This window comes from Macadamia integrifolia, chromosome 6, assembly GCF_013358625.1.
Source record: "Macadamia integrifolia cultivar HAES 741 chromosome 6, SCU_Mint_v3, whole genome shotgun sequence".
NCBI classification, from domain to species: domain Eukaryota; kingdom Viridiplantae; phylum Streptophyta; class Magnoliopsida; order Proteales; family Proteaceae; genus Macadamia; species Macadamia integrifolia.
In genome coordinates this window covers 38,938,157-38,954,868 of record NC_056562.1, presented here as the reverse complement: position 1 = coordinate 38,954,868, position 16,712 = coordinate 38,938,157, and the positions used below count along the sequence as shown (strand labels likewise).

Sequence of the window (16,712 nt, the reverse complement as noted above, 5' to 3'; positions counted from 1 at the left end):
ACCAAATCGAGCAGTTTACACTGAAACAGAAAAACCGTTTAGTAAATGGTTCGGTTCTAGTTTCAAGTTTAAGATCGATTAATTAAATGGGTCGGGTTGGTTTTAACCATTTAACCCATTGGTTTCAAATCGAATTGACACCGTGAAAATCGAACCATCAAAACCGATTCGATTAACTCGTATAATGATTAAATATTTGATTGTTTTAACAAAACATAATGGTTTAATTTAAAGAAGAATTAAGGACCACAGAGGTTGTCCTATAGTCTATTCAATAATTTACTCCTATTATGTAGTTATGTAGTTAAATCCTTGCTTTTTCAATGCCTCATTTAATTTGATATAAGATTAAAACATTTATCAACAAAAGCAAATTTAGTAACCATGCGAATAAACTAGCAAACCGATTACTAACCGTATAGAATAAACTGCGATCAAAACCGTTTAAAACCGTGAAATCGACACCATTTAAAAACCGTGAAACTGAAATTGTTTACTAAAACGGTTGCAGTTTTAGTAAATGGTGTGGTTTTGGTTTCAGCGAAATAAATGTGAACCGAATCGAACCGTATCTTATGCATCGAACTGATTAACACCTTTACAGTCCCGCTATTGCAGGGTTTGTGAGGGGCAAGTGAATCTGCCCCATCAACGATTCCTAAAATTAGGATTTTGATATTTTGGTTGCCCCCATTCAATGGTTAATGCGCGACCACGCACCATGCATTGATATCTTCCCCCCTTATGTTTTAGCCATCCATTTGAGAGAAAAAAAGAAAAAAAAAAACTTAATGAATCTTCAAATAAGTTTTAGGGGAAAAAAACACTAGCTGGTAGAGCAAACACCAGGTTTGTGGTCTAGGGATCAACTCCTATCATCCACATTCCCCCGCCCCCTCCCCTCTTGTGTGTGTGAGTAAAGTCCCCTTAGGCAGTTCTATAAGATGTAAAAAAAAAAACACTAACTGTCGCGTGGCTCTTGTCCCTAGACAAAGGAACGTAGAAATTTATTGTTCCGTCCTTTGAAATAAAAAATTCCATCCATATTGTTGCCCCTTGCACACATTATCCTTGGCCCTCATGCCAGTTTAGGGGCCATGTGACCAGGTAGCGATCTCTTGCCCTGAGCTTTATATTGTCAAATGACCACCTATAATTTAGTTCAAACTTGACAAGCTTCAAAACCCTTGACTCCATGAGTAAGAAGATTTCTCTTCACAATGGATGAAGGAAAACCTGTTTATAAGGAATTTATAATTTAGGGACTCTGTAGGATTGGTTAATTAATTTTAGTCTAATTAGTCATCGTCTCATTGACTTTAACATCACCTGCTCGTTACCGAAAAACATCACCTCCTCAGTGTGAGAGTTGCTCATAACAATATGTCTCAGGCTTCACATTCTACAATATTATTTGTGCGTTCAAAATTCAATTTGAATGCAAATAGGATATGAGATCCTTCAGGGGATCCGGCTCCTCTCTAATTAGTGGTCCACCCAATTAGCCATTCAATGGATGGGAAGATTTGGACATGCATCCCAATACATGGATGCATATCCTCAAATCCGCCCACCGTCGGATGGCTAATTGGGTAAACCCAATAATTGGAGAGTATCTTTCTCCCCCTTTGGGTGCTAAGGACAACTCATATTTAATTTGCATAAAATTAAATAATGTAGCACTCACTATCCAATGGAGAGGACAACGAAAGGCATCAATTCTAAGATAAGCATTGTCTGGTCAGGTAGAGAAGAGACTTCCATGCCTGTTAAATTTTCCCGGAAGGAACAATCCTATGGAATGGTTCTTGTCCTCACACAAAGTGAATCGCAACTTATAATCCTTATAGACAAGAGGGTGCTTTTGTTGGGGGCATCTCTCGTCCTCTATCATACCCGTCCAATCCTTCACTCCTTTAAGTAACAATGGCTTTTAAGTGCTAGCCCACGTCCCTATCGTCGAATATAAATAACAATAACTATAACAAAGTCTTATCTTAATTTAATAGGGTTGGTTATATGGACCAATGTAAAGGCAAAAAGGGAAAGCAAAAGAGAAAAGAAGCAGAACACAGCAACAAAAAAACAAGTTGAAACATAACTAGGTAAGGTTTGTTACATAGACCCTAACCCCCAATATACCATATTCTAGGTCATAGATGGGGCAATACCTAATGCATTGTGGAGAACAATTAATGTCCTAAAGATCTTCCCATCATGCAAAGCAAAATATCTACCACTTTGCTCTAAGTCTCCATCAAAATCACCTCTCCAATGGGAGAAAAAACTGAATCGTCATATTCATAAAAACTACCAGAGATATCAAGCAAAGACATGAGAATATATTGGTTGTGATCATGGTTTCAAATATTGGTATTATATCGGCCATATCGTATTAGTATAGCTTAAGATCGTTTTCCGATCTAGATCGGTTATCTATATCTTTTTAGGGGTAAAATAGTAAAAAAAGTCATTTACTGACAAATGAGGGGCAAAAGTGACCAATACCCACCAATCCTCTTCGATGCCAATCTCGATTGGATCGGTATCAGTAGAGACCGACACCAATACCAATTCCGAGAACTAAATCCATGGTCGTGATGCTACGGCCGTTATAGAGAATCAGGAGTTTTGTTACCTTTCCCATTAAACAGTGAGTGATTATGTGTAAAAACTTAATCTTACACCATCTGATAATCCTCAGAATCTTTTTTTGAAAAAAAGAACAATAGTTAGTTGAGCGGGAAAAAAACTTTTTACTGCACAATATGTTTAAAATGGCTCAGAATCAAACCGGATAGTAAAAGTGTAAAATAGGGTCAAACATTTCAAAAATGGCAAGAAAAAGAAAGCGGATGGTATATATTTCAAACACATAATTAAATTTGAAAAATACTGAATAAAAGAAAAAAGGCATAAAATGTCGGACAAACTCATATTTTATTAATTAATTATTAATATTATGTACTACTTATTTCAAAATAAAAATAGAGTTTTTTAAAAAGTGTCAAAGTCAAATGTGATCAGGGTTATTAGACTTGTTTGGTGAAGCATGAGATTAAGTGAATAATATCATAGATAAGATCATGATGTGGTTCACAAATGCGACAGAAATTTGGTCTTGCATCAGGTATTTAAAAATCCTTCTTCCCCATTAATCCCATCAAAATGATGCTAGGGAATTCAATCAAGGTCAAATTACCGTTGTGCAACTCCTACTGCATGCCCAACTCACAATGTAGCCATGAACAACCTACCTTTTTTTTTTGGGGGGGGGTGTGGGGGTGATCCAGGCTGAAGGCTTGCTTTCACTGAAAGCAGTGAAAAGCATTTAGCACTTCCGTGTGAGTGACCCCAAAAAGGTAAGAGGAATCGAACTCAAAACCACAGGCTTCTTAAGGCGAAGGTCCCTTGCAAACTCAGCTACCCCCCTGGGGTCATGAACAACCACTTGATTCTACATGTTAATTAACAATCACCACCATGGTTAAAGAACACCTAATCATCATTTAAAGACCCAATAAGAAAAATTGTGTTGATGGTTTTGTGTTGCACCATATTGTTTGATGCAATCAGGTAACACCTCTTCTTTCATCCCATTCCATTCTACCTTGCTATGCTATTACATATGGTGTCTCTTCTTTGAAACTTTTCCTATCTACTATGTTTGGATAGACGTAAATTCAAAGAAGAATTTTGATTTTCTCATTATATATATTACTTTCCAATTCATGCTAGTCTTGCCAATTGGCTTATTTTCTAAAATAACCATCCAAGAAACAGTCACTGTCTTGAACCTGCAAGTTGGGTTTCATTTTGAGAATATTGAAGGCAATGTCATGCTCACTTCTTAACTGTTCCTCTCTATGTGTTGTTTTTAATGTAAAGGAGTCAATACATGCCTTGTAGGTGACATTCTTTCTTAATCAAAACAACTTCTCCCACTATTTATCCATCTATCCCCTTACTTGTGTATGCTTCTATAACAACATTGATCAGTCCCATTCTTCTTCATCATAAGCTCTTGCTTCCAATCATGGTTTCTGCAGAAGTTGCTCGGACCACGGTTGGCATCTTAGGTAGGTCTAGAAAGCTTAAATTGGTTTTAATTCCATTTAAATAGAAATTCTTGACATGGGTTCTGCTTATTTTCAGGCAACATAACTTCTCTGATCTTGTTCTTGTCACCACTGTAAGCTTAAGCTTAAAGTTTTACTATAGAGTGTTTCCCTCCCCTCCTTTTTTTCCTAAATGGGTTATTGTTTTGATGAATTTCAGGCCAACTTTTATTCAAATATGGAAGAAAGGTTCAGTTGAGCAGTTCTCTCCAGCACCATATTTAGCCACTCTTCTGAATTGCATGATATGGTTGGTCTATGGGTTGCCACTAGTACACCCTCATAGTATGCTATTGATAACCATTAATGGATCTGGGTGTCTGATAGAACTCACATTTGTGCTTCTCTTCCTCTTCTACTCTGATGGGAGAAAGAGGTTCAGAGTGCTTGTAATGTTGATGTTAGAGTTTGCATTTGTTGCCTCGGTCGCCATTCTTGTCCTGACTCTGTCACACACCATTTCCCGCCGCTCTCTTGTAGTTGGAAGTGTTTGTGTCTTCTTTGGGACATTGATGTATGCAGCACCCTTAGCAGTCTTGGTCAGTATACAGAGACTAGTTGTGTTTTAGTATGTATTCTCGGAATAGATTCTGGCTTTAAAACTTTTATTTTTTCTCGCTTCAGAATGCATTTTAGACCTAAAATCTATTCCGAGAATGCATAACAAACACACCCCATCTCGTTTTATTGCAAGATTCAAGTATCAGATTCTTATGTATGATGGTGGTATGATGCAGAAATTGGTGATTACCACTAGAAGCATAGAGTACATGCCATTCTTCCTCTCCCTTGCCTCCTTTGTCAATAGCATTTGCTGGACTGCTTATGCTGTCATCCGTTTCGACCTCTTTATCACAGTACTTATTCATAACTTCAACTTCTACTACTACTTCTTCTTCTTATCTCTCTCTCTCTCTCTCTAGCTTTTTATAACATTTTTTTGTTGTTTCATGTTGCAGATTCCAAACAGTCTAGGAATTCTCTTTGGGCTGGTGCAGCTGATATTGTATGGCAAGTTCTATAAATCCACACAAAGACAGATAGAGGCAAGGAAGCGGCAGGGGAAAGGTGACATGGGGCTGCCAGAAGTGGTTCTCATCCAAGACTCCAAGAAGATGATCATCAACAACCCAACTCAACAAAATGGTTATCTTGTTTCTGAGACACCTGGGCAGCCATGATATATTTTGATTAACGTTTGGTTGATCACACTACTATAACACAAAAACTCTAAATCAATATTGTTGGGTCACTAATTCCATAAAGTTGGTTTCTTCTATAGAGTTTCTTTTGTTGCTTTGCTTACTCAATTCCTCCATATGCAACCCTTACCATCTCTAATTTCTATTAATAAGAACATGCAATTTTTTCTTTTTCATATATATTCTTCCAAATATGTGGATTGATTTTCTGATATGAAAAAAAAAAAAAAAACTATTCTGGGGCTTAACTTTTCTGGTACATTTTGTTAAATTTGGCTACCAGAGTCAGGGTTTCAAGAATCGGTAAAGAGAACTTACTTTTAGAGTCAAGATCACCTACAATGTTATACGCAGGGTTAGATGATGACATTTGCCTTCTTTTTTTTTTCCACGGAGATCTTCTTCATACACTCTTTATAGCCCTAAGTGAGACAAATCTCATAATCTAACCATGTGTAGAGTACACATACAGGTAAGTGATCTGGGTTTTTACTTCTACCCCTGCATGCAGGTAAGCAGGTAATCAAATACTTTTTGCCAGCCCATTTACCACTTTGTAGTGCCTACATTTCTCACACAATTTTCAACAAATCAATCATTTTCTCACTATGCAAGCAGTGGCCATACACGTACCCTTAGAGTAGGGAAAGGGTTTTTTAAGCAAGTCGTATATAAGATGCATCAATTAGATGCGGAAAAAAAATAGCATCATTGTATATTAAAGGGTAGCAAAATCATTTCATGTGAAGAGTAGAGAGACATACACAACAATGATTAGATCCCCTATGAGTACGGTGGCAAATTTTCTGCCCGGACCGAACCTGGCCACTTCAACCTGTCAAAGTTAGGATCAAAATTAAAATTTGCTTAAAACAGGGCTTAACCTACTAGTCCATTAATTAAATGGGTTAGATTCAGGGTTAGGGTTCTAGGCCAAACAACTCAACTAAGCCTTATCCTACCTAAATGGGTCAACTACTTGGATCTTTTTTCTCCATTCAGCTATATTTAAAATCATACTTGTTATCAATCCTATGCTATGATATCTATACTGGCCACTTCTCCTAGAATCAATTTTGACCTACCATAGGCTCTTTTAGCTACTTCATTCTGAAATAAAATTTTTGGGTAAAAGTGTGAATCAAATTATTCCTCTATATTAGAACATTCAAAGGCCTTTGCTTACATATCCATGCAATTTCAAACGATTTACTAACAACTTACCATGTATCGGAGTTATTTTTAAATTAAATTAAATTTTTTTATTTTTTATTTTTTATTTTACCTTTTCTAGTTTTACAATGCATCCGGCTCGTCTGTTGTGCTTGCGCTACATGATATGTAGCACAACTTAGGTGATCGGCGCGTGAAAATTTTGAATTCAACGGTGACGATATTCGAGGGAAGAGGGAGAGATCCATACATGTGCTGCACGATTTCTTCTCTCTGCTTTATGCTCCGCCGACGATATCTCAGGTCTGGATTACTTCAGAATCCCATCTTGTGCTCGCGACATCTTCTTTCTTCGAGCCCTTTCCTGCGACTGCCTTTGCTTTGCAGTATCAACTCCCTCCTTCCCCTTGTTATGTTCTTTGAGCCGTCTCAGAAGCATCCGATCCCTCCTCATTCTCCTCATCCTCCTCTCTAGCTCATCAACATCCATCTCTTCATCACTATAATCCTCTTCAATAGTGGCCTCTGGTTCACCTTCAGTGGCTAGATCTCCCTCTCTTGATGGAGCAGACATGAAATCAGGATTTGCGCAAAATCCCATTTCTTCAAAGATTCCCATCATCACTGATCTACATTCAAACAACAAATCCAAGCTTTTTATAGAAAACTCAGTTAAACCCACTTCAAGTTCTGCAACTTCACGTCTCCTCCCTCTTTGATTGCAGGGCCTACTGACAAATCTCACTTGGAACATTTTTTCAAAATCAGAAATTGATCTCTCCCTGAAAACAGACACGTAAATTAGAACTAAAATTACTCTGAGGAAAAAAAAAGAAGAATAAAACCTCAGAAACCATAACTACTTAAGATAATTTTACAGAAATAGAACGACGATGAAGGGGTTTTCCTTTTTCTATGACAGTAGGATTAAAATTTAAAGACTAAAGATAGAATAAACACTACAAGTGCAGAAAAGGAAACAATAAATAAAATCTAGCCTAACTAAAAGAAGATGAAACATGTAATTGCTCTCAAGAAGGATCACGAAGAAGAATCAAATGGATTCCATCCATTAGATCAACAAGTAGCCGTCAGATCTTCCTCTATAGCAACATTAACCAGTGACGGCGCAACCAGAATCTTCGGTGAATTTTACGACAAATCCAAAATTTTGACTGACCTCCAGCGACTTGGGTATCAGAAGAATGAATTCCGAAACTAAATATCATCTCAAATAGGAGGAACAGACTAACACCATACCAGGCATTGTCGGAGGGGAAGCGGTAATCCAGACCGGAGATATCTTCGGTGGAGCAAAAAGCAGAGAGAAGAAATAGGTGCAACGCATGTGTAGATGTCTCCCTCCTACCTCAGATATCTTCACCGTTGAATTCAAAATTGCCACATGTCGATCATCTGGGCCGTACTAAAAATCGTGTAGCCCAAAGGTGTGGAATTGACGAGCCCGATCCAATCCATCTCAACATTTTCATGGCTGAATGATAAAATTAGAAAATATTAGATGGAGACCAATAACTTGTGAAAATCCAATTCTGAAGAAGCCCATTAACAATACCTATTATGAAGAAGCCCATTAACAAGACCTACTATAAAAAAGCCCATATATTTATATTAAAAAGTTGGGTAAAGTGGCCCAACATAAACCCTCCCAATTATTAATAAGCTGGGTGGCCTCTCTAAATCAAGGCACGAAAGTCGCGTCTGGGAGTTACGAATATAAGGCGATCTTGAATCTTCTATAATCTATACGATAAGCATAAACTCAAACTCAAACTCGCACTCGCACTCGCGCTCGCAGACCACCACCGGAGGAAGCTGCCTCCAAACTTTGACGGTGAAAAAACCCGGAGAAGAAGAGACTTAACTATTGGAGATTAGATTAGGAGGACGCACAGATTAGTGTCCACGGGGACTCCTCTCTTGGACGGCTTCAATGGCAACTTCCCTTCATCTCGCAGCGCCGCTTTCTCATAGTAACAGGTACCAGTGAATAGTATCTCATTTCTCTTTGCTTTAAGGAAATTCAAGTTCAGAAATCCATCTCATGCTCCCGAGTTTTTATGGAGCGAGTCTGGCCTGAATTTGTCTAGAACATATATTTATCAGTCTTCTTCTCTTTCCGTTTATGAGAAATTATGGATTGTTTGTACATAATTGACAAAGAAAATGTGTTAAAATCCAGAGGTCTAAATCATAATGGTTTTTCTTGGCCTACCGATTCCTCTCAAGTTTGGTAACTCACTTTGTTCTGCTTTAATATTTCTGTATTTGGGTGCAAACTGATGTTTATTAGTTTCCATTCTGTTCACTGTGACTGAATATGAAGGTGTCAACAATCAACGCATGAGGGATTTAACTGAAAAAACAGAAAATAAGACTTTGTATGAGTAGGTTTAGGATGGGTTTCAGACCTTGGTTTAACCCCCTCACCCATCCCCTTCCTTTCTTAGAAAAGTATATTCATTTAGTAGTTATGTTGCGTGCACATGACAAATCCATGGGAAATTTGACTAATAAAACTGGAATGCCTATTGTAGTTTCTCCACTGAGCTAAGAAATGCTTGCTTTCTTATATTATCCTTAAATTCTTCTTTATTGTGTGTTAACTTCTTTTTCCCCCTTGATTCAAGTGGGGTTTCTTTGGCTTATTATTGTGAGCTTCCAGAATGACCTTAATCCATGCTCTTATGTGGAACTTCTGTTATCATAGACGTCTTACCCCTTTTTGTTTCCCCATTTTTTTTCAGGGAGGGCCAAGTGCGCCTTTATACGCATTTGAACCATTGGCCAAAAAACATTCTGTATTTCTCTGTTCGCCTCAAAAGTAAAAAATTTAGTTCCAAGCTTTATTCGATGCCCTGTAGAACCATTGCTCACCCTACTTCATTGAGATGCTTTACAACAAATGGTTCAGAAGAATTACGAGGTCATGAGAAGGATTTTGTTTCTTCTGGTGTTTCAGCTCCAAACTACTTGCAAAGGTTGGCATTCACATTCCCAAATGGATATTTACAATCATGAATAATGTGCTGCAGATGGTTTTAGCATAATAAAAATTTGACCGTCGGTTCATTTGTAATGCTTATTATCTAGAGGAGTTGTGAAGTTTGATTTTTTTTTTTTCTTTAAAGATATGAGTACATTACCATATAACACCCTCCTCTGAAAATAAATAAATAAATAAATAATAAAAAATAATTAAAAAAAAAAAAAAGAAAAAACTTATTATAGTCTTGTAAGTTTTGGCCACTATGTCTTTAGTAAATGATGGCAAAGAGGAAACTATTGGGTTGAGTATTCTGCTTTTAAGTTCTTTAGCTTTTGTGCCGTTAGGAGCCTGCACATTCTTACATGGTTGAAGTGGGATTTTTTGCATTTGACACGAAATTTAGTGATTCTTCCATTGCTCTGTGAGTAGAACTGATTTTGACATATGAAATCTTCAAAGAGTGTTTGGAAAAGGTTATATTGTTGGTTATGGCTAGCATATCCTACCATGGGAATGTGAAAGATTGGGACAAATTGATAAAATGTACGAAGTTCCATCTTGAAACTGTAATTCTTGACAAGTTTATTGTTAACAGGCCTAACACTTTGCTTGATAGCTCAAGTAACCCCCACATCCATGATATGAGTGATTATGAGAGAGAGATGCAGGACTTCTTCATCGAGGTCAAAACAATGCTTAAGAAAGGGGATATAAATGACGCTGTTGATCTTCTTCAAGCAAATTATGAAGCAGTTAAAGAACAGATGGATGCAGGTGTTAAAGGCATGGAGCAAGCTGCTATTCTTGACATCATAGCTTTGGGATACATGGGTATTGGGGACTTCAAGCTTGTTGAGCGCCTGTTGAATAAGGTAGTTTCCTTTAATTTATGCAACACACGATAATTTAGAAGAATTAATCTGCATTAATCTCAGAAGAGAGTGAGTACTAGTAGTCAGCTTGTATAACCCCTTAGTTTTTCCAGCTACTCTTCCATTTTGTTAATTTCTCCATATACATAAGACATATGAAGACTCCCAAATGGTGTTTGTGAAAATGCTGGCTAGCATTAAATTTGGGGACCAAAGATTCAAATTGGGCATTGTGCATGGGTAAGGGGTGGGGTTATTGTTAGTGCCCACTTTTCTAAGAATTTTTGAAGAACCAATTTATTCTTTAGGATGCCTTTTATCTGTATGAGAAGAAAACATGTTGGGTTCCTCATGGGCATGGAAGGTTTGATTTTTTCATTTTCAAGTACTGAAATTGAGAGCTGGTTGTGGCATTTTCGTTCTTCTTCAGGGAATTGGAAATGAACCATAAAATATTTTATTTCCTTTCAATCGTTTGTAGCAGATTGTGAATTCATGTGGTCTCCTTTTAGAGATAGGGAGTTCATGTGAATTCTTCTTTCTTTGAATACTCATGGTTGATAATCTTTAGCTCTTATTATGAACTACAGTTGAGTGAAATTGTTAGCAGTATGAAGAATGGTGAACCACTTCTCGATTCAGTACTGATGCATATGGGAAGTATGTATGCAGCTTTGGGGAAATTTGAAGATGCATTGAGCGCGTACAGAAGGGGTCTTGAAATTTTAGAGATTATATTTGGTATGTGCCACTTCTAGTGTTTGACAAATGACGTTTTTGCATGGTCTTGTTTCAAAGTCTATTAACAAACTTGAATTCTTGATCATGGCATTGTGTTTTATGCATGTAAATGCCTCTTGGATAACATTTCTCCACAATAGCTACCTTTGATGCAATTGTGTGCTAGCAGTCTTTTCTAAACATTGAGAAAAATATGTTAACTACTATTGATTAAAAGTTATTATGTTTCACACTGTAGGAAAGCAGAGTCCTTTTCTTATTGTACCACTTCTGGGGATGGCAAAAGTGTTCGGTTCTATTGGAAGGGTAAAAAAAGCGGTAGAGATCTACGATCGAGCATTGAATATTTTGGAAACAAGCAGAGGTGCTGAAAGCGAAGATCTTGTGTTGCCTTTATTTGGTCTTGGTAATCTTCTAATCATGGAAGGAAAGGCTTCAGATGCAGAAAATTCTTTTAAGAGGTTGGTGTGTCCTTCTACATACATGGTGGTTAATCTTCGCTTTTCAGGCATTCTAAATTCATCCCACTTTTCCTTTTTCTTTCTAGAATTTTAAGCATATATACCAAATTATATGGAGAAAATGATGGAAGAGTAGGAATGGCTATGTGTTTCCTAGCTCACGCCAAGTGTGCAAAAGGCAAGTTTTCTTAGGTCCTTATTTTGCATATGGGTAGTTCTTTTCTTACCTCTATATACCTCTAATATTAAGGGACAAATAGGTCATCTGTTTTCATGATAGGAGTTCATGCTACCTTGTTTTTCAGGGGATGTGGATGAAGCTATACGTTTATACAGAAAGGGTTTACAGGTCATGAAGTATTCAAAGTACATGGATTTAGATGATGATATTATGGAGAAGATGCGGATAGATTTGGCTGAGTTGCTTCATGTTGCAGGAAGGTGAGGATTCATTTTATATCAGACATTATTAGGCAATAATGGATCTCTGTGGTCTATATTATGCTTTCCACCTTCCCCCCCCCCCACGGGGGGGTTCTTGTTTATGTTTGTTGACCTTCATATGGAGAAACCTGAGTGCTTGAGCACCATGAGTTGACAAACATGTGCTTGCATAAACATCAAGTCATCAACATGACAGTTTGCTGGTCGATTGGGTTTTTTTTTTTTTAATTGTTCATGGTATCATTTCTGGGTTCCTTAGTCTCATGAATCTCCTCTCATTCAAAAACCTTGTATTGAGTTGAAAATTCTACAGCCCTGGTGCTTAAGGCTTTTGGTTTTCTTCTGGAGGTTGTTGAGCAATTCCTTTACTTCATGATCCCATGAAAACTTTGTGAGGAGACTCCTCAAGTTGAGAAATTTCTTGTGTATTTAATTAAACAGGGCAAAGAAATGAAGGGTTCAATCTCATGCTTCCAGCTTACCTATCCAACCTAGAAATGAAAAATTAGCTTGTAGGCAATCTGTGTCATGCCTCCGAGCTCTAGTTTTTACAGTCAATAGATTCTTTTTCTTTTAACTGTTGATAGGTAACTTCATTTTTCTCTTCCATGACATACTTTTTGATCTTCCTCAGAGAACATGAAGGACGAGAGCTACTGGAGGAGTCCTTGCTGATAGCTGAGAAGTATAAAGGAAATGAGCATCCCAGTTCAGTGACCCACCTTTTAAATCTCGCAATCTCTTATTCACGCTCTAAGAAGTTTGTGGAGGCTGAGCGCTTGCTGAGGACAAGTCTACGTATCATGATGAAATCTGTGGGTCCTGATGATCAATCTATAACTGTTCCAATGTTGCATCTTGCAGTTACTCTATACCATTTGAAACAGGATGAAGAGGCTGAGCATCTTGCTCTAGAGGCTATACGAATACGTGAGGAGGCATTTGGAAAAGAATCTCTCCCAGTTGGTAAGTTTGTATATTTTTGGTATACAATGAATTGATTTGGTATTTTTCTCTATGCCTTTCACCTCTGTTGAATGTGGCGTGAAATTCAGTTTGACTGATACAGATCGGTTTTGATCATTTGCCTATGGTACTGTGAATGTGTGGTTTGCAGGGGAGGCTCTCGACTGTTTGGCTTCCATCCAGTCCAGATCAAGGAAAGATGATGGTGAAGTATTTGCTCTGCTGAAGAGGGTGTTGAGCATCCAAGAGAAAGAATTGGGCCACGAGAGTGAAGATGTAGTGATTACTCTAAAGAAGTTAGTTTTTTATCTAGACAAACTGAGCAACAAAGATGAAATTTTGCCTTTGCAGAGAAGACTATCCATGCTTAGAACCAAATATAAGAAGTATGTTAAATCGTAGTTCCATTGTATCATAATTCCTTTCTTAGTTCATAAGATTAGGGTTAAACTCAATCAGTTCAACTGGATTATAAGATAACATGATCTCTGGTCTGTCAAATGCCATTCCTGTAAAATAATCACTGCTCATAGTTTTTGAGTCTTCTGATGCAATGGCCTTATCCTCTAATATATGTTTAATAAATGAAAGTATATCAATATTTGCAATCTGCAAAGCCACTAGTATTAAGGGCTGGAAAAAAAGAAATTTCTTGTTTCAATTATGGATCTCCCTAATGGCTTAATCCCCATCTCTTTCTCCCTCGCCCACTATAAAATCCAATCACAATGCAATGGAAATTCTTTTGGATCATAACCCAGTACTGGTATTGTGCCATCGTCTAAGAAAAAATCAATTTGATCGAACATCGCATCGTCAATGGGGGAGATGGGAAGTTGGCACTGAAAATCCATCAGAATCCTCAAGAGTTGATTCTTTCGTTCCTGTGATTCCAGAAATTGGGTTCTCATCGATTCCAGTTGAAGCTCCAGTTCTTGAACTTGTTTCTGCAGGTGAAATATGGCTCCACTGATCCCGTAAACTGGGTCCCTCAGCCTTGCACTTGCTTCATAGACTATGCTCTTCACACAATCTTCCCTCTTGCTCTCCTCTACCATCTGAGATCACCACCACAACAAAAAGAAAAAGCTCAATCTCATCAGAAACTTTCTCCGAAAGGAAAACAAATTTTAGCCTATACTGAAGCCTGTAATCTCTACTTGATGATAACAACAAAAAAGAGAGAAGAACAGGTTATTCACATTTCATTTTTGATGGTCAAAGGCGAATTGAAGGCTTAACAGTGGTAATTCTAAAGAAAGGGAAGACGAAACACTTCACCTGCAGCATTTTCATAACGTTGCTAGCACCGAACACCTTGTGAACGACAACGAAGTTATCAGCTTCTTTAGGAGGGAAATATGGTGCCAACAAACAGTCACTCCCACATCTCCGACGAAGCATCCTACAAGCGGCACAGGGCTGGCTAATCTTCGCCGGTGCCTTTGCAGGCACTCCCATAACCATGGATATACTTGAAGAGCTTCAGGGTTTGATAAAGTTGGAAGGCGTGAGTGATCTTATGTTGTATATATAGAAAGAAGAATAGGCCGCCAGAAGGTCTAAAGCCTAAACTCCCAACTCCCATGGATGTTGACATTAATGGACTGTTTGTAGTGCATGGGGGAAGGCTTAAAATTCAAAGGTTTTTTAAGTGGAAGGGAGTTTAAGGTGGTGGCCGCCACTTGACTGGTTTAATGTAGTTGTACATGTATGTTGAAAATTTTGGTTTCTGTTCCCTACCCGTCTGGACTCTCTACAGTAATATCACCCATGGATTCTCTCCCTACTGTTACAAAGAAGTACTCAAAATTAATGAATTTAATTGAGGCTGATCAGACTCTAATGGTGGGAAGTTTGAGCGAACTTAACCCCATGAACTTCAAGGGGAGGGAACTTCATACCATATCAACCCATACTAAATCCCTTTTGTAATCAATGTGAAATTAACCTTATATGACTGATATGGAATTGTAACAAAAATGATGTGCCCATGTGTGTTTCTTTCTTCTTTCAGGAATTTGGAGATGTGAATCCTCCATTGTGGTAGTCAACAATCGTCAGAGATCATAATAATGCAATAAGCAGAGGCAAAGACAAAGCAGAGGCCGTCCTAAGTACCCATGTCTTACATTTGGCAGATTTATGGGCTCCTGGCGGATTAGAGTAATTAATTCCAAGTTGGAAACCCCTCTCACCCCCAGCCACCACCACCACCACCATCACCTCGATCACACCATGCCAGTAAAGGTCACTGAAGACTCTTCAGCTATGAAACGAGACCAGAAGATAATCTGATAACTCAGTGCCAAAGTTTGACCCACAAACATGGAAAATGGAGCATCAGGATTAGACTTTTCCTTTCCTCATCTTCTTCTTTTTGGTGAACAAACAAGACACCTTCGCTTCTTCTGATGGTGACTCTGGTTGTGTATTGAACTTTATACTGACAGGTTTCTCTGTGGCCGGGCTTGCTGTTGGGAGTTGGGAACTTGGGACAGTGCAGTTATTTGAGAAAAACCTTTAGATCATATTATAAGGTGAAAATGCTGACCTCACCTCGACTGTGATGCCACACTGTGATCATATTATATGCCAAGTGAAAAACCATTTCAACCCATTCTCATTCTTTTTTTCTTCTCTCCTAATTTGAGCTCTGCAACTTACTGGCCCATAGAAAAAGTGGGCAGGAGCAGGACACAAGTATTTGATTTTGATGAAATTTTCTTTGGAGAGGGTCTCTGAGCAAGTTGCATAGAGGAGTACATCAATGAAATGCAACAAAATAGTATATTGTCTATTAGAGGGCAGAAAAATCATTTTTTATTAGAAGGAGAGATAGCTAGGCCGGAGATGCTAGTGGCTTAGAGAACTTTTTCTTATTTTTATTTTTTTTTAATAAGATTTTCAAAGATGAATGTCTATAATATATGTAGAACCCGTCATCAATCCTATTTGTTCATGTATCCCCGTGTGCCAAGAGAGCACTATGGCATTGGGACGAAGATAAAAATACCAAATAAAGAATAGGGAGACAAAATGATACCTGATTGCTTGGCTCCTGCACCAGCATGGGGGCCAATGAGAGCATGTATAAAGGTATCCAACAGGGGGCAGGGGGATCATTTCATCGCCCGTGTCTGGGCACAGCAGCGCCGACCAAGTAGTATTCTTTTCATAGTAAAATTCTCTTCTATTCTGGGGAAAAAAAAGGGGGGGAGGGGTGGGGACTGGGCAGTAGATATCATTGGTGATGCATTGTGATCTGTTTACACGTAGAACATCTATCTATAATCAACCATGCATGCATCAATCAATCAATCACTGTTCATCCTTAGCTCAACAGTTCAAGTCTTCCAGACCCAGAGAGCAAACTGGAATGGGCAACTTTTTCTTGTATATGCTAACATGATAATCTTCCCCTGTTTGAAACTTGATTTAATTTGAAGAAGAAAGTTTTCCTTCAACTTGAAAAGAAAGAGGAAATTCTATCCGAAGAATTGTGCAGTCCAAGGATGAAAAATTAGGCATAAAATGGAAAAAAATGACAAAATGTTCAAGAATAATATGGCCAATGTATAAAATATACAGAAATACAAGTCATCTAGCATGATTTTTCCAAAATTAGATATGTATGAGAAATTGAGAATGGTAAACGAATTTGTTAACTAACCCTTCAACCAAGGATAGTGCTTCAACTCTATCCAAAAAAAAAAAGGGGGGGG

At 38.0% G+C, this 16,712-nt stretch overlaps 3 protein-coding genes across 6 annotated transcripts; 2 read left to right on the top strand and 1 right to left on the bottom strand.

The window, feature by feature from the left end:
* The first annotated feature begins 3,407 nt into the window (after positions 1-3,407).
* On the top strand, positions 3,408-5,495 carry LOC122082789 (bidirectional sugar transporter SWEET4-like). 3 transcript variants are annotated; one of them, XM_042650561.1, is made up of 6 exons: positions 3,408-3,576; positions 4,000-4,079; positions 4,156-4,192; positions 4,279-4,657; positions 4,856-4,975; positions 5,078-5,495. In XM_042650561.1, the coding sequence occupies exons 1-6, from the start codon at positions 3,539-3,541 to the stop codon at positions 5,297-5,299; spliced, it is 876 nt and encodes a 291-aa protein (XP_042506495.1). In that variant the 5' UTR covers positions 3,408-3,538; the 3' UTR covers positions 5,300-5,495. The 3 variants fall into 3 exon arrangements, with proteins under 3 accessions (XP_042506495.1, XP_042506497.1, XP_042506496.1); XM_042650562.1 differs by having other exon boundaries at positions 3,511-3,576; positions 4,022-4,079; XM_042650563.1 differs by lacking the exon at positions 4,000-4,079 and having other exon boundaries at positions 3,510-3,576.
* Positions 5,496-8,276: 2,781 nt separating this feature from the next.
* Positions 8,277-13,595, top strand: LOC122080609 (nephrocystin-3). 2 transcript variants are annotated; one of them, XM_042647396.1, is made up of 9 exons: positions 8,277-8,494; positions 9,262-9,495; positions 10,099-10,375; positions 10,966-11,116; positions 11,355-11,577; positions 11,664-11,755; positions 11,883-12,018; positions 12,656-12,987; positions 13,139-13,595. In XM_042647396.1, the coding sequence occupies exons 1-9, from the start codon at positions 8,448-8,450 to the stop codon at positions 13,387-13,389; spliced, it is 1,743 nt and encodes a 580-aa protein (XP_042503330.1). In that variant the 5' UTR covers positions 8,277-8,447; the 3' UTR covers positions 13,390-13,595. The 2 variants fall into 2 exon arrangements, with proteins under 2 accessions (XP_042503330.1, XP_042503332.1); XM_042647398.1 differs by lacking the exons at positions 8,277-8,494; positions 9,262-9,495 and having other exon boundaries at positions 9,514-10,375.
* Positions 13,531-16,656, bottom strand: LOC122080610 (LOB domain-containing protein 1-like). Its single transcript, XM_042647399.1, has 2 exons — positions 14,269-16,656; positions 13,531-14,045 (listed from the first exon to the last, which is right to left on the bottom strand). The coding sequence occupies exons 1-2, from the start codon at positions 14,452-14,454 to the stop codon at positions 13,698-13,700; spliced, it is 534 nt and encodes a 177-aa protein (XP_042503333.1). The 5' UTR covers positions 14,455-16,656; the 3' UTR covers positions 13,531-13,697.
* Positions 16,657-16,712: the final 56 nt, after the last annotated feature.

Excerpts from the sequence above, each read along its gene's own strand:
- LOC122082789 (XM_042650561.1), top strand. The coding sequence starts at position 3,539 with ATGGTTTTGTGTTGCACCATATTGTTTGATGCAATCAG. Across the intron at positions 3,577-3,999 it reads ATATTGTTTGATGCAATCAG|TCCCATTCTTCTTCATCATA; the intron begins GTAACACCTCTT and ends AACATTGATCAG. Across the intron at positions 4,193-4,278 it reads ATCTTGTTCTTGTCACCACT|GCCAACTTTTATTCAAATAT; the intron begins GTAAGCTTAAGC and ends GATGAATTTCAG.
- LOC122080609 (XM_042647396.1), top strand. The coding sequence starts at position 8,448 with ATGGCAACTTCCCTTCATCTCGCAGCGCCGCTTTCTCATAGTAACAG. Across the intron at positions 10,376-10,965 it reads TTGAGCGCCTGTTGAATAAG|TTGAGTGAAATTGTTAGCAG; the intron begins GTAGTTTCCTTT and ends TATGAACTACAG. Across the intron at positions 12,019-12,655 it reads TTGCTTCATGTTGCAGGAAG|AGAACATGAAGGACGAGAGC; the intron begins GTGAGGATTCAT and ends GATCTTCCTCAG.
- LOC122080610 (XM_042647399.1), bottom strand. The coding sequence starts at position 14,454 with ATGGTTATGGGAGTGCCTGCAAAGGCACCGGCGAAGATTAGCCAGCCC. Across the intron at positions 14,046-14,268 it reads ACGTTATGAAAATGCTGCAG|ATGGTAGAGGAGAGCAAGAG; the intron begins GTGAAGTGTTTC and ends TGGTGATCTCAG.